This window comes from Eptesicus fuscus, chromosome 1 (assembly GCF_027574615.1).
Source record: "Eptesicus fuscus isolate TK198812 chromosome 1, DD_ASM_mEF_20220401, whole genome shotgun sequence".
NCBI lineage: Eukaryota > Metazoa > Chordata > Mammalia > Chiroptera > Vespertilionidae > Eptesicus > Eptesicus fuscus.
The window spans coordinates 16,826,665-16,851,014 of record NC_072473.1 but is presented as its reverse complement, the minus strand read 5'-3'; the positions used below and the strand labels follow the sequence as shown (position 1 = coordinate 16,851,014).

General features: G+C 44.5%; 3 protein-coding genes across 3 annotated transcripts; all 3 read right to left on the bottom strand.

Moving 5' to 3' along the window:
- Positions 1 to 8,760: 8,760 nt before the first annotated feature.
- Positions 8,761 to 9,828, bottom strand: LOC129148852 (melanoma-associated antigen B5-like). The gene has a single exon (XM_054715039.1). The coding sequence runs from the start codon at positions 9,826 to 9,828 to the stop codon at positions 8,761 to 8,763; it is 1,068 nt and encodes a 355-aa protein (XP_054571014.1).
- Positions 9,829 to 16,646: 6,818 nt separating this feature from the next.
- LOC103292269 (melanoma-associated antigen B5) lies at positions 16,647 to 17,688 on the bottom strand. The gene is given in 3 exon segments (XM_008148446.2): positions 16,647 to 17,464; positions 17,467 to 17,575; positions 17,578 to 17,688. Coding segments are annotated over 3 exon segments (1,038 nt in total).
- A 4,210-nt stretch (positions 17,689 to 21,898) lies between these two features.
- On the bottom strand, positions 21,899 to 22,915 carry LOC103292267 (melanoma-associated antigen B1-like). Its single transcript, XM_008148445.2, has one exon. It carries the CDS (start codon positions 22,913 to 22,915, stop codon positions 21,899 to 21,901), a length of 1,017 nt encoding a protein of 338 aa, XP_008146667.2.
- Positions 22,916 to 24,350: the final 1,435 nt, after the last annotated feature.

Sequence of the window (24,350 nt, the reverse complement as noted above, 5' to 3'; positions counted from 1 at the left end):
AGGGCTATACTTTAACTTCAGTACTACTGAAGCACTGTAGTTTCCCAAGATCTAAACAGTTTTGTCTCAGGGCATTTATACTCAACTAGGGGCCCGGTGCACACGGGGGTGGGTTGCTCAGCCTGACCTGTACCCTCTCCAATCTGGGAGCTCTCAGGGGAGCCCTCTCCAATCCATGAGTTTCTGTCTGTCTTTGCAATCATATGAGCGAATTGTCTGAGACCCCAACCCAGTTTGGTTTGGTGCTCACAGAATAATAGAGGTTTCTTGTTTTGTTTTTTGTTTTGTTTTTTGTTTTTCTCCACTGGTGGAGATTTCCTAGAAGTTGCAGGATATCTTCCTTTTAATTTTTCCTAGACACTCTGACTTTACTTATGTCTCTCATCTTTGCTTTCCCTCCATCTCCCACCCACAACAGTAACTTGCTCCAGGCTCACTTTGCTCTAGTGTCTAGGAGATCCCACAAAGCATCTGCCACCAGAACTACGATTCCCAGCATTCCTGGTGCTACCCATGCTCTTGGTTTTCCCCTTCTGGTCCAGGGGCTGCAGAAACCAAAAGGACTGGGAACTTCATCCGCCCCCCAGGCTGGGCTGATAGGACCAGACACTCCAGTGGCGTCCCTGGGACCCGGCCACTCGGCGCTGGTGCATGCATGTGCTGGCCACAGGCTCAAAGAAATCAGGGTCCCGGGGATGCATGCTGTGTTGCCCTGGTGATGCGACAGGCAGGCGGGCATCCCACCCTGCCCTCAGCCACTTGGCATCTATGTGCATAGGCCCAGAGCAGCCAGGGGAATCCTGCCCCACTCTCAGCCGCTTGGTGCCTGTGCACATGCATGCTGCCCACAGGCCCGCCATCTTTGTCAGATTAATTTGCATACTCAATCTTGATTAGCTGTGGGCATTACAGAGGTATGGTCAATTTACATATTTGTCTATTATTAGTATAGATGGTGCTTGCTTACATTCCCACCTTCTACCTCCTTCTTTTTAATTATCATTCACAACTTCCATGATACATACAAAGGTCCAATTGCTCCAGTGGCAGAAATTGTACCATTCCCAGAAATAGCACAGTGTCTTCCAAAAAGAAGATACTTAATTAATATTTAGGGATTGAATGTGCCAATAAACACAGTATCTGATTGATTAAAATTTAATTTCTCCTACATTCTTAAATAAGCTAAATAAATCCAAGTGTGTGTGTATGTTCAAAATTTTCAAACAAAAAAGAAGTTTAGGGTATCTAAGGGTTGAGCATCTTTCATTTAATTTACCTCTATTTCATGAGCACAACAATTTTACTGCTGAGTTATTGAATATTTCCAAATAAACAGTTATTTGATTGCCACATTATTCTGTTTCAAATCATAAAATAAGACAGAAAATTTTCCAATTTATTTTATGGAAGAGCATAGTTCTTACTCTTAAATTGGCTACACAGCACTACATATAAAATGGTTATTCATAAACTTATCTTCTACTTAAATATATCAAATCTTCTGTTAAAAAGAATGACATTTACAAATTACCTGGAAAGAGAGAAAGAGAAAGAGAAAGAGAAAGAGAAAGAGAGAAAGAAAGAAAGAAAGAAAGAAAGAAAGAAAGAAAGAAAGAAAGAAAAAGGAAGGACGGATGGAAGGAAGGAAGGGGAGGAAGAAAGGACAAGGTTACACTTAAATATCCTGAGTGTAGTAGTGGTTACATTAATAAAAAATGCTAACAAGAACTTATAGAACTATTTCCACTCACCTGTCAAAAAGGTGCATATTAAAACTTTGCAATATGAGTTAAAATTCAGTTTAGTTCATAATATTGTGCCAATGTCATTTTCTGAGTTTTTGATAAATGTACTGTTGTACATAGACTGATATCTTAGGTTGAAGATGGGAAAAGGTACATGAGAAATTTGTGCTATTTCTACAATTCTGTCAGTCTAAAATCATTTTATGCAAAAGCATTTAAAATGAACAGGGAGGCTATAACTCATGGTGAAATTTCTAGTGTCCACCAATGTTTACTTTCTTCTCTCCTAGTATAGCATTTCTGAGGCCCACTGTATTTGACTGGGCCTGCGGTTAGAATACACTTATGATAAAGGTAGTGATTTTAAACAAACTTCTTAGTGATACAATGGCAGTGGGATATGATAAAATTGCTTATATAAACACAAAAGGAGAGATAAAGAATAGGCTCTGGGTTATTGCTGATGAGATAGGTCAAGGTAAGGAACAGAATGAAAAAAAGGGGGACTAATACATGGACATAAACATATTGCTTGCATGCTTTTTGTTTTAGCTGTCTTACTCTTGGCACTTGTCAACAATGGATACAACATTCTAAGTAAGGAAGTACACCAATACATTCAACAGTAACATCTCAAACAGTGAAAGGTAATTTAAACTTCAATACAGATCATGTGAAGACTGTGGAAATGGCTAGTAAATATCGTCTTAAACATTTTAAACATTTTTAAAGTCACATTGCTTACAATAGTGAAGATGGAGATTTAGGTCTACATTTTTCAAAACCACATGACCTTTTTATGGGATGCAAATTTCCCACCTGTAGGATAAGGAAAACGAGGGACCTAACCTAGGTCTCTTCAGATGCTGAAAACATTTATGAAGCTGTAGGGTGGGACGGGGACTCAGCTATCAGAAGAGACATCAAGAAGAGGTCATTCAGAACGTCAAACCTCAGGGAAGGTAGGGGAGGGTGGGGGTAAGGGGGAGAGATCAACCAAAGGACTTACGTGCATGCATATAAGCCTAATCAATGGACACAGACAACAGGGGGGTGGGGGCATGAATGGGGGGTGGGGGAATAAGGACACATATGTAATACCTTAATCAATAAAGAAATTAAAAAAATAAATAAATAAATAAATAAATACCAGTAAACATTAAAAAAACAAAAAACAAAAAAAAAACTTCAGTTAAATTGATTATACCACCTGGATAGCCCAACAATAAAGGCAAAATCATAAATAAAAGAAGAGGTCTCCCAAAAAAGGGAACATGGGGCCAACCCAGGAGGAAACAGGAAGAAGAAAAGTGAAGCCAAAGAGGCATTAGGAGAGGAGAATCACTTCAATAGCCCAGCAGAGCAGGAGAAATGTAACACAGGGAGGGAGATTGGCTGGAAAAGCACTAAGTCCCTGAGTTCCTCTGAGCCTCTGCAGCCACCAGTACAACAGAGAGCAGTGCATCTGGAATACCCCTGAAACATTTTGCTATACTCACTAGAATGCTGAGGTGAGAACAGGGTGTGTCAGTTACCATGTTCCTTGTTCACATGTTTAAGGAGCTAGGAGACGTCCAGCAGACCCTCTTCGCCTGTGCTCCCATCTGTCTGCACGCTCCCTTCAGTCTCCAGCACTGGACTCCCTTCTGTCTCAGGAGCTCCCTTCTGTATTGTATGCTCTCCTCTTCAGAACTCTCTTCTTGGGTACTCTGTCTCTCCATTAGACCCTCCAGCTGGCTATAATGCTCCCAGCTCCGACCCCTAGTCTTGGCACTACTCCCCTTGCTCTCAAGCTTTCCCCCTAGCTCTTGGGCTCCCCTGCTATAGTTGGCTCACTAGTTCTTTCACCCTCCTTTATTTCTTGTATTAGGGAAAGGAAAATGACATTGGTTTTCATTTTATGGGACTTAAAAGGAAAATATCTTTTTATCTCCTTTTTGTAATGAATGTTAGAAAGGGTAGGATCAAATTTCAGATCCCATCAAATAAGGCTACAGAACTATTATTTTGAATACTACTTTCTTGTTAAGTTTTATTCGCCATTTCTAATGTAATTTTTAAAATCTTATTTTAACCATTTGCATTATTATTATTACTAGAGGCCCGGTGCACGAAATTCATGCACAGAGGGGGGGTTGTCCCTCAGCCCAGCCTGTACCCTCTCCAATCTTGGATCCCTCTCACAATCTAGGACTGCTGGCTCCCAACTGCTTGCCTGCCTGCCTTCCTGATTGCCCCTAACTGCTTCTGCCTGCCAGCCTGATCACCCCCTAACTACTCTGCTTCCAGCCTGTTTGCCCCCAATTTCCCTCCTCTGCCAGCCTGGTTACCCCTAACTGCCCTCTCCTGCATGGTTGATCACCTCCAACTGCCCTTCCTTGCAGGCCTGGTCCTTCTCAACTGCCCTCCCTTGCAGGCCGGGTGCCTCCCAACTGCCCTCTCCTGCTGGCCATCTTGTGGTGGCCATCTTGTGTCCACATGGGGGCAGGATCTTTGACCACCTGGGGGCAGCTATATTGTGTGTTGCAGTGATGATCAATCTGCATAGTACTCTTTTACTAGATAGGATAGAGGCCTGGTACAGGGGTGGGGGCCAGCTGATTTGCCCTGAAGGGCATCCCGGATCAGGTGGGGGTTCCCTTGGGGTGTGGGGCGGCCTGAGTGAGGGGCCTGTGGTGGTTTGCAGGCGGGCCACGCCCCCTGGCAACGCAAGTGGAGGCCCTGGTATCTGGAATTTATTTTCCTTCTACAATTGAAACTTTGTAGCCTGGAGTGGAGCCAAGCCTGGGGCTCACTCAGAGGCCGGCAGCCATTTGTGTTGGGGTTATAATTGAAACTTTGTTGCCTTAAGAGGGTGGGCCTGGCCAGGGTGTGCAGAAAGCTTTGCTTCCCCTGTTGCCGGCGGCAACCCTGGCCTGCTCTCTCAAGCTCCATTCTGCCGCCATTTGTTTGAATTTGTTTACCTTCTATAATTGAAACTTTGTAGCTTGAGTGGAGGCTTAGGTCTGGCAATGGCAGGCGGAAAGCTTGGCTTCCTCTATTACCTAGGAAACCTTGCTCTCTGTGGCTGTAGCCATCTTGGTTTGGGTTAATTTGCATACTTGCTCTGATTGGATGGTGGGCATGGATTGTGGGAGTTGCTTGTGGGTGTGTCGGAGGTATGGTCAATTTGCAAATTTGTCTATTATTAGATAGGATTATTATTATTATTATTATTATTATTTAAATAATCACCTGAAAATATTTTTCCATTGCTTTTCAGAGAGAGTGAAAGGGAGGGAGGAAGGGAAGGAGGAGAGAGAGAGATAGATAGAGAGAGAGAGAGAGAGAAAACATCAATGTGAGAGAGACACATTGACTGGTTGCCTCACCCACTGTTCTGCAACCAGGGGCAGGGAGTGAAGCCACAACCTAGGTAAGTGCCCTAGACTAAGAATCAAACCCGTAATCCTTTGGTGTGCAGACCTATGCTCTAATCAGTGAGCTAACCAGCCAGGGGTGCATTTTTACAGTTATCTTACTGTAAAGTGATTTTTATATAAACATTCTTAAATTATTTCTGGGACAGTTGGGAAACAACTATATTAATGAATAAATCAAGTAGTATCATTAAGGGAAGAGAAAAGGCATAAGAAATGGCATAGAAACATTTTTACAAGGTATGACAATGTCAAATCACTGTATTGGACACCTGAAACTAATATAACCAATAGAAGACTGTTGTCAACTATAGTTAAATAAAAATTAATTTAAAATAACAATTTTAAACAATAGAGGTTTTAAAAAGAGAAATTTAATTTTAGATGGTGTGAGGATTATTATATTTTGATGTTCAAATCAGAATAAAATGCAGAATGGGTAGGAAATTGGCTTGTTGAGTGATGGAGGTTCAGGGACACAGAATCTCAATAACTAATGTGCATCTGAGAAATTCACAAAACAGAATATTGAGCAGCTAAATGTATAGGAAACTGTCCATGTTCAGCAAGGAATATATAATACAAGATTGTGGAAAGCTAAAATGACAGAACATATATTATAATCATGGAGAATACTAACAATGGCTTTATGATCCAGTAGTGACATGTAAATACCCAAAAGGAAAAATGGGACACCAAAGCTTTTAGAACTTCATCAGGGGCATAATAAAGAAACAAGATGATAAAATGGAAAAAGAAGGAAGGGTTTTATTTGCAGGAATGAAATGCTGGTTGAAATATAAAACTGTATTAGGGAAATTACTGGTGTTTATTCATTATTTTTTATATTTGTGGATAATGTAGACACATTTTAAAGTGGAAGAAGGAAAAATATTATGTGAATTATATTGCAAAGTAATATGTACATGTCATCTATAACAAAAAATGTGCAGAATCACCTTTGGTTAAACTTGGGGATTGATGAATCATGGAAAGAGGGCCATGGTTGGAAAAGACAAATAAATAAAAATACTCACTGGAAAAGAGTGAATATGGTTCTTTTAAGAAAGAAAAGGTTATGCAACTGATAATGCCATAGGGAGAAAATCATAAGGCACCAAATAATAAGGGATTATATCAACATGAGCAAAATCATTCATGCCTTTGTTAGGAGGAAAATTTATGAATGAAAACCTTAAGATTGAACTACACTGATACCAGAAAATAAGTATCTGAGATGTAACTAACAACTAGGAAGATAAAATTTACACAAGAGAAGAATTAAGAAAATCAAGAACCTCAATTCTGTTTACATGGTATTTATTTCGTGAAAGATACATGTTATCTCAAGAAATGTTGCATTAACTAAGAGCCTATGAAGGAAAATTTGTTTCATTTTGCATTGTTTGCCAGAAAATCAATTAAGTTTAAAAAGGACATTGTCAGTCACTACTTGGAATTAATGGCAGCAATGAAAAATTACATATTTTTAAGTAGCACAACTGCATTATATAAACTTGGACAACAAACATATAAACACAGCATTTTTAGTAGTGTCAGTAATCAATGTTATTATTGCTGCCAATATTAGTTGCATACACTCAATCATATAAAAATTGAATTCAATTATGTCAGGGAGAATTTGCTTTATATATATCCCAGGTGTTGCTCTTCAACAACAAACATATAAACCACATGGAAAGATGGCTAGCAAATATTGCCATATATATTTTTAATCCTTACCGGATGATATTTTTCCATTGATTTTTAGGGAGAGTGTAAGAGAGGGAAAGGAAGAGAAACATCTATGTGAGAAAGACACATTGATTGGTTGCCTCCTGCACATGCCTCAACCAGGGCCCGGGCTGGGGAGGATCCTACAACCCAGGTACCTGCCCTTGACCAGAATCAAAACCAGGACCCTTTGGTCCACAGGCCAAAGATCTATCCACTGAGACAAACCAGGCTGGGCCGCCCTATATTTTTTAAATGACAGTTGATGATATAATTTTCATCCCAGATGATACCACCCACATTGCATGGAAAATTTTTGAGTCCAGGAGATGTCATAGAAGATGTAATTATCTCAGAAAAAGAACACTCAGTAAACTAAAAATGGTCCTACCTAAGGATACTAAGTAAAATTTCCACATTAGAGTGCCTGTCATTTAATTCAGGGCAACAGTTGCCTTCCCTAGCTGGATGCACCTCAAGCTTCTAGAATCGCTGTCAAGGTGCAAGTCCCTCCATCCCTGCCAGTTGCCTTTCCATCCACACCACCTCTGTTTACATTCATTACACCCTGGACAAAAGCTAGCCCTCACTTAGAGTTTGCCAAACCCCCTCAAGATAACCAAGTGAAATACCATTTTAAGGGAGCAGGTTCTCCTTGTCCAACTCAGGGTAAAGCACGTCAGCACAGTGGCTTCTTGGCATCTCACCTCAAGGGAATGTCATCTCTACTTCTCAGCAAGTGCCAGGAGATGATGAGCATAGAACACCGAGCTTGCACATTGTGTCCACCTGCACTATGACAAGAACAAAGGGTACCTTCTTATCCTGACCCAGGTGAAGATTTCTCTCTGGTTTACCCACAGTGCCAACGTAACTTGTAGCAGCAGTTGTCATTTATAGACTGAATGCTGTTGTCCCCCTTCTGCATCACACCAATTAATATGTTGCAGCCCTAACCCCCAGTGTAATGGTATTTGGATTTGGAGATTTGGGGAGGTACTTAGGTTTAGTTGATGTCATGAGTATAGTGTGGCCAGGATGCCTTTATTTTTCTTCTATGAAGCACAAGAGAGGCAAAAACCCTCTCTCTACCTGGTCAGGGCACTGAGAGAAGCAGACCATCTTCAAGCAAGGAAGAGAGCTCTCCCTGGAAACTGAATCTGCTGGTACATTGATTGTGGATTTCCCAGGCTACAGAACTGTGAAAATGTTGTTTAAGCCACGTAGGCTGTGGTATTTTATTAGAGCTGACAGAGCAGACTAACCCACACTTTGTCTCCCAATTCAGAAGCACAACATAGGAGGGTCAGGCCTCTGCTCACCATTTCCACAACCTCCATTGGCCCACCACATAGCATAAATGAAAATTACAACCCACAAAGGACTTACAGTTGCCGAAATTCCCAAACTGCCTTGCTCAGGAAATTTCTGCCCAACTGCTCTCACAGGGAACACCCTCTTCCTCACCCATTCTTTTTACTTTACCTCTAGGTTCTATGGGTTGCTTCAACATCTTCCTCAAATGCGTGCAAACTGCAGGCCATAAAATTATATGAGAAGAAGCTAGATTTCCTTTAGCATCCCCAGTCCTAACACTGAGACTCCCCAACAGCAGACTCAGTGTGTGGTGGATAAAAGAGCCAGCAAATATAAAATCTAATTTATTAAGATTTAATTTCTCCTATTTCTTGAATAAACTAAAAACATCAAATTATAACTCAGTTAATTTTACAAATCTGGAAATTAAAAGGAACATGGAAAACTAAGAATACTCATGCTTTTTGATTTCTATTCTATTATCCCAACAACTAGACTAGAGATCCTTTTACACTTCCAAGAATATTATCCCTGTTGTGATGTTATATATTCTCGTCTGAAGGACGAAAAGCTTTAGATTTCTCTATGGGTAGAAGGGTTGTTCTGGCCATGGCCCTGGAAAGTGCAGTGACTTGGGCAGTAGTGGCAGCCCTGGCTGCAACTCTAGCTCGGGCTCTCTCTTCCTCATCTCTCAAAGCCTCCTGATAACAGTATGGGAAGGCACTGGGGTGGGTACCATTGACCTTTGCCCAAAACTCCAGCACTTTCAACTTGCTGGTTTCTTGATATGCTTTTGGACCCCACAGGAACTCATAGCATGGAGGATCACTGTCGGGCACCCGGCGGCACTCCAGGTACTTCAGCCTCAGAAAATTGGTAATGAGCTTCCTGGGCTCCCCAAAGACAAAGTGCTTCCTCCGAGGGTACACACGCATCAGACGCAAATCTCTCCAGACCTCTTCCTCAGAGACACTGTTGCCATTCATGAAGATCATACCCAGTATATGCATCAGGAGACCAGTCTTGGGTAGCCCCCTGCCAGGACGCACCCTCCCATTATTGGGGAGTTTCAGTTTGCTGACAAGGGCGTAGGAGTGTCTGGTTGAGTCCACTTCATACATGTCTAATGCAAAGAAGGTTTCAATTTGCTGCGTAACTTTCTTGAGCATCTCAGCAAATCGGTGTTGGTAATCTTTCCCAATAATATGCAGCATATCATCCTTCAAAATGGGCTTTCTCAATTTATACTTGTTCAGAATGAATTGCTCCAAACACACAGTCTTGTTTTTGAACTCATCCACCTCTGAGACTTCAGTGAAGAGTGGTGTCTCAGAGGAGACAGCCTCATCCTCATCTTGGCTGCTGAAAGCTTCACCAGATCCAGGGCAAGAAACAGCTACCGAAGTGGTAGTGGTGGTTAGCACGCTTTGAGGGCCCTGGGAAGTGTTACGTGACCCAGACACAGGCAGACCCTGTCTAATACCTTCACACTGAGTAGAGAAGGAGGGAGTGGACTCCTCTTCAGCTTCTGCAGTGGCCGGAGCATTGCCACAACTCTGAGGTTCACTTCGGGCATGATGGCGTTTCTTATTTTTGCGACGCCGGGGCATGATGTCACTATGGTCAGGGACAGCAGGCAGGAATCTGGACAGGAAATCAGGAAATAGAGACACCAGGATGAAGGAGAATGAGATGGTGCTAGTGTCTTCAGTGGTAATATGGATTCTACCTTGGCTTTAGTTCAGGATGCCTCTGCAGGTTTCCTTGAAGGCAGTGCTCTAGCAACACACAGGGCTTCCGTTCTTATCAATCTGTTCCTTAAATAACGTGGTGAGGCAGTTGCAGGTAATCTTAGAGTACATCCTGGTAGCCAGTGGGAAGCCTGTGTTCTAGGGTGTCAGATACTTCAGAGTCCACTATCAGAATCATCATGTCAAATATTGGCAGGTCCTGGGTCCCTCTATTCTGCTTCTGTGAAATTGACACCTCAAACCAAAGCTAGCAGCTCTTTGAGACCCTAAGGAGACAGTGAAAAGTTCCTTAGCTACTGTGCCTGTCAAGGGACACCCAACTAAGAGTTATGTGGAGCCCTGCAGGGTATTTACCTGGTCTCCAGGTAGTGCCTGATAACATACCTCCCTTCTGCTAACTGGCGGCTGCACCCTCACACTAAAGCCTTCTTTTCTCTTATATTGAATGGAAATAAGTGAGGGTGAGTCTCAGCTTAGCAGACCTACCCTCAGCCTTCAGGTGCTGAATGTCAAGATGGGGCTCAGGATCCTATCTTATTCAATGATGTGTGGGCCCCTCAATCTTTCATTTGACTTTTGGTGTAGTAGCCTGGGACTCCTCTCTCCTTCCAGCATTTCCTGAGACTGGGCTTCCATGAGGATGAGAGTCACCCCACCTGCCCAGGGTCTCAAGGCTGAGAATAGGGGTTCTCAGGTACTGCGGTCATGGGTGTTCCCTCAGATATGATGGTTCAGGGAGATGTCCCCTTGAATTCTGGAAAGACCTGGATATCTTCCTACTGGTGAGGGTAAAGCGTCCCTCATAAATAAAAGCTCCCCATCCTTCTACCCAGCAGCCCCAGCCCCTCACCCCCAACCCAGCTTGCAGGACACCCAAGAAGCAAAGCAGTGTCAGCCATCTTTTCCGGAAATCTGCTGGCAGCCTAGTCCAGCAGTGGCATGGGGGCTCCCTGGTTCCTCCCAGAGGCCTGCCCCCTGCCCCTCCTGGGACGCTTCCTAACTTGAGGGCCATCCCTCACGCCAAGGCCTCACACCCTGTGACTTGCTCCCAGAGGCGGCCTGACAGCCTCGCTGCCCGGCCTCCCAGGGTGGAGGGCAGCAGCAAGGTCCCGGCCTCCTCGCTGAGGGGGTGTGCGGGCCCCTGGGGACCCTCAGGCTTCTGAACCTGGTTTCCAACAGGCGCGGTCCCTCCTGGGGACCCTCCTACACCCGCCCCCCCCGTGACTTCCTTCAGGACGCGGTGCCCTTCCCCCAGACCAAGGCCTTCACCCCTCTCTGTCTGGCTACAGAGGCGGCCTGACAGCCTCGCTGCCCGGCCTCCCAGGGTGGAGGGCAGGGGAAAGGACCCGGCCTCCTCACGGAGGGGGGGTGCGGGCCCCTGGGGACCCTCCTACCTTCCCCCGCCCCCCCAGTCCCCTCTCTTCAGGACGCGGTGACCTTCCTCAGACCAAGGCCCTCCGTGTCCCATCCACCGAGTGGGCAGGAAGGCTCAACCACCTGCCCACCATGCAGGGGCCCTCAGGGAGCCAAGAGCAGGCCCTGGGCAGAATTTCTCCCGAGTTCCCTCCCCTTGGCTCTGGTGGGGTGTCACTCACCCTCCCCTGCTGAACTGGGCCGCCCCGCATCCCAGGGCCCACACCTCCCGAGACCCTTCAGGGGTCGTCCTCAGCCTGAGGGCTGTGCCCAGGGTGCCCCAGGCCTGAGAGCAGGGGCAGGGCTGGAGGGGGGCGGGAGGGGCGGGGCAACGGCGGAGGGGCGGGGCAACGGCGGAGGGGACTGTGGCTCACTCCTCTTCCCCTCCTCACCTTGACTGGAGCTACAGCCTGGGCCTCCTCTCCTTCTGCCCTCAGGGCGCTGCCCCCTGAGGTAAAGCCTCCCTTCCAAGGCGCCCCAAGAGGGAGCTGGCGCGATGCCCCTCAGTTAAAGAGACAGGACCTCTCCAGGCTGACTGCTGGCAGGATCTCTGGCGCCCCCTCTGGAGGCAGCCTCCCTCTCACAGGGATTGCCACCTGCACTCCTCTCAGGACCTGGGACACTTCCCTGGGCCCCAGCCCTTAGGCAAGGCCCTCACCTCCCTGGGGTGTCCCTGTCCTAGTCAGCCCCACCGGGAGTTCTAAGAGCAGATGAGGGAAGGCTCTGCAGGACTCACTCAGTAGGGGGTCATTCATCTGGGTCCTCATCTGGGCTCCTGTCTCTTTAAGGAAAGGCTTCCCCAGGAATGACACATCCCTGCAAACTCCTTTCTTTTTCATTAAAAAGTATATATATAAATTAGCAAGACAGGCATATGAACTCTACATTTAAATTTCAAAGGATATTTTCTCTCTATGAGTTAATCATTGAGGCAAACAATAAGCTATTTTTTTGTAATAGAATATACTGGGGTTTTGTTTGTTTAATTTTATTGGGGTGACATGTCGACAAAGGACTGGATAAGGAATAAGTGGTAGATATACACAATGGAATACTATTCAGCCATAAAAAAGGATGAAATACAATGGAATACTAGGCTGCTATAAAAAAAGAAGGAACTTTTACCATTTGCAACAGCATGGATGGAACTGGAGAACATTATGCTAAGTGAAATAAGCCAGTCATGGAAAGATAAACATCACATAATCTCATTCATATGTGTGATATAATGGTCAACATGACTTGATGAACAAGAATAGATCCAGAGACAAATGGCAGGGGAGGGGTGTTAGAGAGCAACCAAAGGACTTGTATGCATGCAAGGCATAACCAATGGACACAAACACTTGGGAGATGGGAGCTTGCCCGGTGTGGGAATGGCTGGAGGGATGGGGTCAATCGGGGAAAAAGGAGACCTATGTAAAACTTTAGACAATAAATTAAAAATAATAAATAAATACATAAAAGATTTTTTAAAAGGATGATATAGCATCATCTGCAACAACATTGATGGACCTTGAAAACATTATGCTAAGTGAATTAAGTCAGACAGAAAAAGCTAGGAACCATATGATTTAATTCATATGTGGGATTTAAAACTTAAACTTATAAATGCAAATAGCAGTGTTGTGGATGCCAGAGGGAAGGGGGTGGGGAGAAGGTAGTCATAATATGAGATGACAGGAGATTTAACTTTGGGTGGTGGGCACATGGTGCTATATACAGATCTTGTAACATAGAAACCCACACATGAAACCTGTATGTTCATATTGACCAATGTCACCTTCATAAAATTTAATTTTAAAAATGCAAACTCTTGACAAACCTCCCTACTGCAAGGTCTCACAGAAAACAGGTCTGTGTTCCAGGAGTGATGTGAGATGGGGAGGCTGAGGTACCAGGCAGAGGACCCAGGGTAGATGGCAGGTTCCAGACAAAAACAAAAACAAACACACACAGACAACCCAGATCTTCTATTTCTTCTCTTTAGGACCCAGTCTTGGCTGTTTATGAACTCCTGTTCCTAAAGATTTTTCTACTGTAAGAGATAGGCTGATCCAGGTAATTTTATAAGGTCCCATCTCACATGATCATATTACCACTGGATATTATCTCCTGCCTTTTATGATTCAGGTTTCTCAATGATCTGTTATGCTTAGTGCTCTGGCTATGCATTCCAGCCCACCACATGGAGCACAAAACTTTTTATTTCATTGTCTGAGATATATTTTGGAGCACTGAGAAGAAAAGTGAATGCAGATATATAAGGTCTGCATCAGGGTGGAAGAGTTTGGACATTGTGTGCCGGCTGTGAGTTTGACATGCTTGCTCTTGATGAATTCAGACCAGGGGTCTAGTCTAGTTCTGTCACTTACATTCTTGTGACTATCAGAATATGACAAGTTCACCATCTGCCAACTGAGTGTGATAAACCCTATAATTTAAGATTGTGGGAATGTATGTGTTGTATGGGAAGCATCTGTCAAGATGACTGGCAAACACTGGGTTTTTAATGAAAGCCAGTTATGATGTATACCTACACAGTATCATCAGGCATTTTTTTTTAAGTCCAGGATCTATCAGAGAAAATGTGATGCTCTCAGACAGAAAAACACCAAATCAGCTAAAATTTCTATTTGAAATGTAAAATTAAATAGCTTTTTTCCATTAGAGCATTTGTTATTTAATATTGGTTTGGTGATTCCCCCACCCCCATGACCCTGATGCAACTTATAGTTTCTAGAATTTCATCAAGGACTAACTCATTCAATCCTTTCCAGCTGTCCTTCAATCCAAACCACGTAAATTTTATTTTCTCTCTTTCCCACCAAAATCTAGCCCTCCTTTAGAACTCACCTAAGTCCACTAAAGGTATTCTAGTTAAAATGCTCTTTAAAAATTATATACATAATTTTATATATTTATATAAAATATAATATTTTATATATTATATATTTTTATATAACACATAATAATCTGGCCACTCAGTGTGTGTGTGTGTATATATATATATATATATATATATATATATATATATATATATATATATTATAGGCCTGGTGCATGAATTCGTGCATGGGTAGGGTCTGGCCAGCTTGGCCAGGGGGAGGGGACATGGGCTGGGCAGTTGGCCAGCCTGCCTGCTGGTCGAACTCCTGGTCGAGGGGACAATTTGCATATTAGCCTTTTATTATATAGGATATACACTGAGTGGCCAGATTATAATGCATTCAGAGATCATAATAATCTGGCCACTCAGTGTGTGTGTGTGTGTGTGTGTGTGTGTGTGTGTGTGTGTGTATTTCAGAGTGGAAGGGAGAGGGAGAGAGAGATAGAAACATCAATGATGAGAGAGAATCATTGATTGGCTGCCTCCTGTATGCCCCCTACTGGGGATAGAATCTGCAACCCGGGCGTGTTCCCATTGACTGGAATCGAACCTGGGACCCTTCAGTCCACAGGCTGATGCTCTGTCCACTGAGCCACACCAGCTAGGGCAAAATGCTCTTTTAATACAGTGGGATCTGACTCTACAACTACAAGGCAAAAAGTGTCAACATGGTGGCTTCTGTTCACCTTCACCATTATTTGGCAGAAACCCCCTGGAGAGAATGTGCATAGAACACCTATTTGTGCACTCTATTTTCCTTCATTAAGATAATAGCAGAGACACATTTTATTCCTGCCTGTTGGGCACTGCATTTTGTCCTCCCAAATTCTTGTTGAGTTCATAGCCCCCAGTACCAAAGAATGTGGCTCTAGTTGTAGATAATGTCTTTAAAGTGATGGTTCAGTTAAAATGAGGCCATTAAGATAGGCCATGATTCAAATTTAGTGGGGTCCTAATAAGAGTTTAGGTCACCCAAGGAGACAGCAGGCATGCACTCACACAAGGGACAGCCATGAGAAGGGGGTAGCCATCTGCAACCAAAGAGAGAGGTCTCAGAGAAAACCAAACCTGCCAGCACCTTAACATTGGAATTCTAACCTACAGAACTGTGAGAAAATCAATTTCCATTGATTAAGCTATCAAGTCTGGGTATGTTGTTAGGGCAGCCTGAGATAACTAATACACTGCCCCAGAAAGAGACTGTTTTTCTGGATTATCTGCCCTACCAAATTAATTACTAAGAGCATGTTCAATGCCCCCTATTATACCCCCTGGGATGAGGATGGGATTTCTGCACTATGGTTATGGGGTGTCCAAAATCACAACACTGCGCTCTGTAGAAATGAGCTAGACAGCAATTATCAATGATGCAAGCTCACAAGGTGAAGGAGAGGGACACCACACACCCCACGGTGGCACTCGGTGTGGGGTTACATGAAGGAACGGTGAATGAACAATTTCTGGGGGAGGCAGGCTGTGGGGTATCAAGAGAATGAGGTGACAACTACTTCGCCTGCAGCATGTAATCAGATGGTTTGCAAAGTCCACAGGATGGTAAAGAAGAGAAATCCACTACTTAGGAATAAGTAAGATCGAGGCTTTATCCCTTCACAAAGATGGATTTGGTAGAGACTTTATCTGCAAGTGAAGAACATGGAAGAGAACTTGCAGTTAGGCCATTTGAGGCCCTGCTGGTTTCAAGCCATGTCAAGGTAGCACATATTATAAGGACTTAATATTACACCATACACCACATTGCAGTTCTCTCTCAATTCAGACAACTCACCTGAATGTCTGGCTTTTGCTCACCAGTCCCAAAGACGCATCTTCTCCACCATGTAGCCTAACTGAGAACAACATCTCAGAGGCTGACTTGCAGCATCCCCAAATTTAGACTAACATGACAGAGAATTTACACTTACAGATTTCACCTGGAACACCTCCCAAATCACCCACCCCTTTAAATTCCTATAAAGCATAGAAAGTATTTCAACACCTTCCTTATGTGATTGAAGCTCCTAGCTAGCAAAGTTTTATGAAGAGAGACTGGTTCTTTATCTTACAGTCCCCAGTACTAATACAGGACCTTCCAAAAGGCACATGCTCAATTACTTTTGGGGAATATAGGAATACGGGTGTAAGAGATATAATGTGCTAAGATTTACTATATACTTCATCCTTTAATAAGCTAAGCATATTGAGCTATAAAGCAATTAATTTTATAAAAGAAAATATGGAAAAGAAGGAGAATCATAGTTGATGATAATTTTTTTTCTATTTTATTGTTCCAACAATTTTACTGTGGGATTCTATCCTATATCCACCCAAGATTCGATCATGATGCTATATATTTTTTCATGACAAAAATTATTCCTCATATTTTACTAGTTGTGGAGAAAATAGTGGACCAGGCCATGGAACATTTCCGGCCTGTGGTATCAGTGCCAGCCCTGGCTGCCCATCTGTCTTGTGCTCTTTCTACCTCCTTCCTCAAAGCTTCTTCTTATTGTGATGGGAAGGCACTTGTTATGCTATTGTTGAGCTTGGCCCAAAATTCCAAGATTTTCATCTTGGTTGTTTCTGTGTAAGCTTTGGGACCCCACAAGAACTCATAGCATGGCAGATCAGTGTTGGGCACCTGGCTGTACTCCAGGTACTCTAGCTGCACTATATCTTTGGTGAAACGTTTCCTAGGTTCCCCATAGATGTAGTGTTTCCTCCCAGGGAACACTCGCATGGCATTCAGGAATTCCCAGGTCTCATCCTCACTGGCACAGTTGCCATTCATGAAGATCACACCCAAGATATTCATCAGGAGACTAGTCTTGGGTAACCCCATGCCAGCATGCACCCTCCCCTTATTGGGGAGTTTCAGTTTGTTGACAAGTTCACAGGGAGGTTTTGTTGAGTCCATTTCCTTCATGTCAACCACAAAGAGATCCTTAATGCTGTCAGAGTCTTTCTTGAGGATCTCCACAAATTGTTGGCATTACTTTTGGTCAACAATGGTTAGCAGGTCTCCCTGCAGAATGGGCTGCTTCACTCTATACTTGTACAAGATAAAGTTCTTCAAGATAGTCACCTCCATAATTAGAGGGTCACAACATGTGTTCTCTGGAGATAGGACCTCAGAGGAACATGAATGTATCTCATCTTGGCTGTTCTCAGATATTGTGTGAAATGCACCTGAAGAGTAATAGAGGTTTTTGGAGCTCTCCAAGACACCTGGGAAGTACCAGTTAGATCAGTAGCTGATGAGCTCTGAGGATTAAGCTCCAAACCAGAAGATGAGAATGAGGGGAGCATTTTTTTTCTACTGTGGAAGCTGCCTCCAATATCCTGAGGCTCTGGGCTTACTCTTGGGAATCTTGTTGATTCTGATTGTTGCAGCACTTATTCTTGTGCCTCTGAGGCATGATGACTATCGTCAGAGAAAAAGGTCAGGAAGGTACTCAAAAGATAGGTAATGAGAGCTCCTGGAGAATGAAGGTCAAGAATGTATGTGCAGCTTTGGCAAAGGAGTGACACCTTGATTGGAAGGAAGGATGCATTTGCAGTTCCCCTCAAGGGCACCTCTTTAAAAACCAAAACATTAGGCTGCATCCTGCCAGTCCTGCCTCAGGCTTACTGAGGTGACCATAGGGGCTGGCAGTCTTTGAGTTTGAGCAGTCTGTTATTTCACATTCAAGAGCATCATTCAACAGGTGGCATGCCATGGGACCAAAAAGAATGAAGTGAATGGGGCCCTCAACTCATCAACTCAGTGCAGGTATTCCCCATGTTGACCGCTCAGTGGTGGTTTTCTGACCTGGTTGCTTTGGGTGGCCTCAGTCCTCACTAAAAGTCCTCATTTGGCTTCATATCTGGCCTTCTGTCCCCACCCTTTTAGTTGAATATTGGCTACACCTTCAAACTAAGGATTTCACCTCCCATAGACCAAGTATAATAAGTGTTGGGGGAGCTTCAGTTTGCTATCCCTGTCCTTGGTCTTCAAGTACTAAAAACCAGTGTGGGAGTCAGGTGCCTTTTATTTAGAGCAGTGATGGCGGACCTATGACACACATGCGTAGCCATTTCTGATGACACGCGGCTGCTGAGGCGGCCGCATGCCAAGGATGAAACATTTGCTGCTCCTGAGGATGAAACATTTGCGAAATAATGTTTTTTCCTCAAAGTGACACACTAACCGAGTTATGCTCAGTTTTTTGGCAAAGTTTGACACACCAAGCTCAAAAGGTTGCCTATCACTGATTTAGAGGCTTATGGACCCTCAGGCATTGCTTTGACCCACTGTTCTCATGTTCTATAATTCTTCCTTAAGCCTTGGGCCTGCCCCACATTTTAAGGCCAGGGCCACCATGAGGGCAATGGGGAATATGAGGATCTCCTGGTCTGACCATACCTGTCCTTGGATTCTTGAGGCTGAGTAAGGAATTACTTTTATGGTGTTCTTATTGTTGGGGGGGGGGCTGTGGTTACCTTAGTTCTCCCAGTATTCACCTTGGCCTCTGGAAAGCTAGAAATTCTCCCACTACTGGCCTCAGGCCACACTCTTAGACCAAGACCTTCTTCCCCCTTATGACACTATAGTAGGTAGTGATTATGTCACGTCATGCAAACAATGCCCAGGTATCCCATGGCAGTAACAAGAGTGGGGTAGTCTGGGGCCCTCACATTTCTAAGAGGAATGGGTTCCAAAAATTCTCACTCATGTTTCTCACCTTGACTGTTGGATGATGCTTGGAAGTCCTTCCTTTACTTACCTGAGGACCCTACCCTCAGAGAAAGGCACTCATATCTTTAATACTATTCTTATGGAGTCAGTCTAATGGCCTTGCCTAAAGAATCTCAGAGATGATCTCTTTGGCAGTCTCTGTGCCACCTCATGGTCTTAGGGTCTTTGTTCCCCAGAGCTGTAATTCATGGTTCTGCCCTTATTTCCTGGCAGGGCCTAGATTGCCTTCCTGTGCTCACCTTGGTCTCACAGCTGCAGGCCAAAGCCCTCACCTCCTGAGGAGCCATGGAAGGAAAGGTCAGGGAATGCACATGAGGCTCTCCTGCTAGTGCCCATCCAGGGGTGACAACAGGATTCAGGTTCCGTGGGCCCTGCATGTTCAGGGTAAGGGTGTGCCCTAAGTCCTCACTCAGGATCCTTCCCTTGACTCCTGGTAAGCCCCTAGAACTCCTATTTCTTTCACCTTAACATCACCCATGTACACCAAAGCTCTCATGTCCCTGAGAACCCTGGAAATTAGTGAGTGGATTCTCAATCTGACAGCTCTTCCTGGGCCTTTGGGGGGGGTCTGAGTGGAGACACAAGATAGTTTCTCTGTGTCTCCCCTGTCCTCCTTTATCTGAATCCTCCTCTTGACTCTTATCTATCCTGTCAAAAGCTTCCTTGGTAATGCCGTATCCTTGAGAAGTCTTGATTAATCTTCCTACTGTAAACATAGCAGAGGGTCTGTTGATGCAAGGAATCATGTGAGATGAGAATATTCAGCCAAAACAGAGAGCCCAGGACAAGTGATGTGCTATCATTGAAAACACAACAACCTCTTTCTTCCTTTCACTAGGCTGACTTAGCCTCTGAGCTAATTTTGCTTCTAAGAGTTTCACTCTCTGTGGTAGAGGGGCTGAGCCAAATGACTTTGTGATCTTCTGAGCTTTTGTGGTTTACTGATATATCCTTTGTAGATTTTGATATTATTACTGAATATCATCATTTTCTGTCTTTATTCATACCTCTAATATATTTTGATAATTATCTTGCTTGTTGCTGGGGCTGTTTTTTCCAAATAAGTATTTTGATTATGAAGTTCTGCTTTCTGACACATGAAATACATTTTTAAGCTGGAATCAGAAAAAAAATGAATTAAATGACATGAGGTATATCACAGACTTGGAAGATTGGCTTAGTATGAACTCTTGAGGAATTCATAGCAATGGTCAAGTCCTGCTCTGTCAGTTTTTAGCCTTGAATGTGAGATTATTCAAAGTTCTTTATCCACAAAATGATTCTGGTATTCATTCATGAAGGAGTATGGACATTCATTTGTGATTAATATAAAACACCTGGCACAACATTAGGTGAATTTGGTGCTTTTAATGCATGGCAGTTATTAGTAAGATGATTTTGACCCTGAATAATAACCACCTGTCCACACATAATGTAATTATGTGCTCTATTCCAGAACATACAACTTTATATAAGTTAGAAAACCATATCAGCCGAAATGTTGCTGAGCAAGTAGAAATAAATAGACATTCCTAAAAGGAGCATTTGTTATACAATTGGGTGTGGGGTTGTCTTCTCTAGCGAGAGGCACTCAAAGTTTATTAGTCTCAAGGACCAACAACTTCTTTTCCAGGTGCCTTTTCATCCAAACCATCCTTAATTTTATTTATTTCACCACCATCAAAATAGAGCCTGTCCTTACATTTTGCCAGGTTACATTCAAATATTCTAATTAAAGAGGTATTTTCAGGGAGTGAGATCTCACTCTTCTAGTCCATGAAAAGAGGGACTTTCCTGTGGCTCCTTGGTAACTCACTTAAAGGGAGTACCACTTTTTTTCTCAGAAACATTCTGGATATTCTGTGCCCAAAAAACCTAGTTTATGCAGTGTGTTCACCTGCCCTGGAGCAAGCAGACTGAACCCTTTCCAGCCTGGCCCCATGTGGATATTTCTCTCAGGTTTTCCCACATCCAAAATAACTCTTAAGATCTGTTTTCCATTCCAGGCGAAGTCTCTCAACTCTAAGACCTATCACCTAAAAGTATAGCCCATACCCCCCACTTCCTCACCTTCATCCAGCCCATCATGAAATCCAACTGAAAATTACCTGCCCCCCACAGCCTGAGGAACTGGAGATTTCCAAGGCCCAACACTGCCTGGCTCACATGATGGGCAATGAATTGCTCTCTTCCACGCCTATTCTGTTTACTGTCATTATTTCTTACATTGGATGACACCATTTGCCTTCTATGACGAATGCTGCTGATAAACTCTACATTTTATAGGCAGTGGCTATTAGGCTTCTTTTTCTTACCATCACTAGTAATTTTAGACATTTCCAAAGAGCGGATGGTCTATTAATGCTGGAGGGGGAAAAAAAGACATGAGCAAGAATTCAAATTTATTAGGATTTATTTTCTCAAAAACTTTGAAAGAGATAAGCAAATCCAGGTATATGCTATTTAATTTTATAAGAAAAAACAAAGAGAATAATGCAAACTAAGAATTAATCAGCCTTTACTTTTGCATCTCCATTCTGTAATCCCAAATATTTTCATATGCCCAGGAAAAATCCTATTCCTGTGCCCTGAACTGTAGAAAAAAGAACATATTGAAGGCTTTTCAATCAGATTGTAATAAACAAAACTCTTAATATTAAACCTAAACTTTAATAAATGTGACATCCATGCATTAATAAACTTAGATTCTGAAGGAAATAAACCTTTACTTAGAAGGAACAACTTTTGAAAATACAAACAACCCTAAAAATAGGTCATCTGCAGAAGAAAAAGAAACCCAACCGCATAAACATTTTGTTCCCTCCAGAGCCCACTACTCTACTATTCAGAAGGTTGACTGCCCTCCTCAAACTCAAAGTGAAAAGGCTGCCTCAGATCTTACTAGTTGTGGAGGAGCTGCTGGACTTGGCCTGGGAAGGAGCCCTGTGCTTGGTAAAAGAGCTAACCATGGCTGCGGCTCTCAACCATGCTTTATCTTCCTCATCTCTCAAGGCCTCATCATACAGGATTGGGTAGGCAGTGGGGACCTTGTTGAAGATTCTGGCCAGCACCTCGAGCACTTTCATCTTGCTGATATCAGTGTGGGCTCTTTGGCCCCACAGGAGCACGTAGTGGGGAGGATTACTATCGGGAACCTGGCGGCACTCGAGGTACTTTTGCTGAACCAGATCCTTGGTGATGAATTGCCTGGGTTCCCCGAAGATGGCATGCATCTTCCCAGGGTGGACCCCAAACACATCAAGGAACTTCCAGATCTCCTCTTCAGTGGCGAGGTTGCCCTTCATGAAGATCACGCCCAGGATCACCATCACCATTGGGGTCTTGGGCAGGACCTCATCACTGCTCAGGTCTCCCTCAATCGGGAGGCCCAGCTTGTTGAAAAAGGCATAGGTGTGGTTGTTGGGGTTGACTTCCTTGAACTCAAGGCCAAAGACCAGCTCCATGCGCTCAGAGGCTCTCCTAAGGATCTCAGGGAAGTGCTCCTTGTATTTCTTGTTTACAAACTCCAGCAGTGCGTTCTGAGTGATGGGCTCCTTCATTTTCAGCTTCTGCAGCAGAAAGTGCACCATCTTGCTCACCTCCCTGCTTAGAGGATCTTTGTGAGCCCTCAGAGCATAAGGTGGTGACTGGGAGACACTTGCACTTTCCTCACCCTGGCTCTTGGCACTGCCATCAGATATTGGGAATGAGACACCTGCCTCAGGAGAGCTACTGGCTGTGTCTCCCTGAGGCTCCTGGGATGGGCAAGGTGCAGGGGAGCTCGGGGGAGAATCATCATTGGGAGGAGAGGGGGGGGCCTCTTCAACCTCCCCTGCTGTGGCCTGAGGCTCACTCAGGGCCTGTCTGCGTTTCTCTCTTCGGCGCCTACTCTTCTTTCCCCGAGGCATGACGACACTGGTCAGGAACAGCGGGCACCCTTGTAGTAGGAGAGGAGGTAATGCTGGCACCTGGAAGAGGGAGAGTGAGATGGCATGTGCACCCTTAGCAGGGACATTGCACCTGGGCTTTAACCCAGGCCATGTCTGCAAGTTCTGAGGACAGTGCCCCAGGGACCCATAGGGCTCCTGTTCTGCCCAGTCTCTGCCCTAAGACCCTGCAGAGGAAGTTAGGGTGTGCCTTAGTCAGAGTCACAGAATCCAACCTGGGTGTTCCCTAGGTTGCTACGGGGGCTGGCGGGGGGTATACAGGACCCTGGGTTTGAGGAGTGCTCTCATTTCACATTCAAGATCATTAAGTTAATTGTTGGCCAGACCTGGGTGCCCACTCCCTGCCCTTGCTCTGAGGGAGACACTCAAACCTCCATGCCACAAGTTTGTGTTGATATGCTGCTTCTGGCAGGGGCCACCCAGAACTGACATCTCTATGAGACTTCTCTGTGCTGCATTTTTAGGTTCCTCAGTCCTACTTTAGACACCTCACCTGGTCTCCAAGTAGGACCTCAGAGCCCCAATTTCTGACCATAGCTTTCCCTTCATCACCTGTTCAGGATGGGTCATTTCTCAGTGCATTGTGGTTTTCCCGCTTGACCCTGGAAGAGTTAGAGCCCTCTGTGTCTATGCTTGTGGTCTACCTTACACTGAGGTCAGTAGGTACCCAGGAGATAGAAGAGGAACTGAGTTTGACACGGTCTAGCTGCATTTGTCTGTCTTCTCCCAAATGCAGGATGCACCCATCAAATGGAGGTCCCCTTAAGAGAGGTGCTCCAGGATCTCACATCAATCCTGTTTGCCCCCTAGATGTGTATCTAACATGACTCCCTCTGCTGTGCTGTGATCGCAATTTTCAGGTGAAAGCTTTTCCTTTCCTGAACCCTAAGCAGGAATTAAGGGGCACTTCTGCTGACAAATGCCTCAGATATTTGAATGGCAGTAGTTAGGGATTCTGAGGTGTTCTCCATGTTATAGGGTCCCTGGTCTACACATTAATTATTAGTTTTTGCAAGACCTGGACATCCTCCCACTCACAGCACCTCCCACAAAGTCCCCCCACCTCCCTCACTCTCCATGAGTCTTCCCAGGACCTGGACATCCTCCCTATGCTGACCTGTTGCCAGCCATTCCCACCAAGGCCCCCACCTCCCTCATTCTCCCTGAGTCTTCCCAGGACCTGTACATCATGCCTCTGCCAGCCTCTCCCAACAAGGCCCCCACCTCCCTCACTCTCCCTCAGTCTTCCCAGGACTTGGACATCCTCCTTCTGCCAGTCCCTCCCACCAAGGCCCCACCTCCCTCACTCTCCCTGAGTCTTCCCAGGACTTGGACATCCTCCTTCTGCCAGTCCCTCCCACCAAGGCCCCACCTCCCTCACTCTCCCTGAGTCTTC

Bases quoted from the DNA above. Each gene is read 5' to 3' on its own strand.
- LOC129148852 (XM_054715039.1), bottom strand. From the start codon at position 9,828: ATGCCCCGGCGTCGCAAAAATAAGAAACGCCATCATGCCCGAAGTGAA.
- LOC103292267 (XM_008148445.2), bottom strand. From the start codon at position 22,915: ATGCCTCGGGGAAAGAAGAGTAGGCGCCGAAGAGAGAAACGCAGACAG.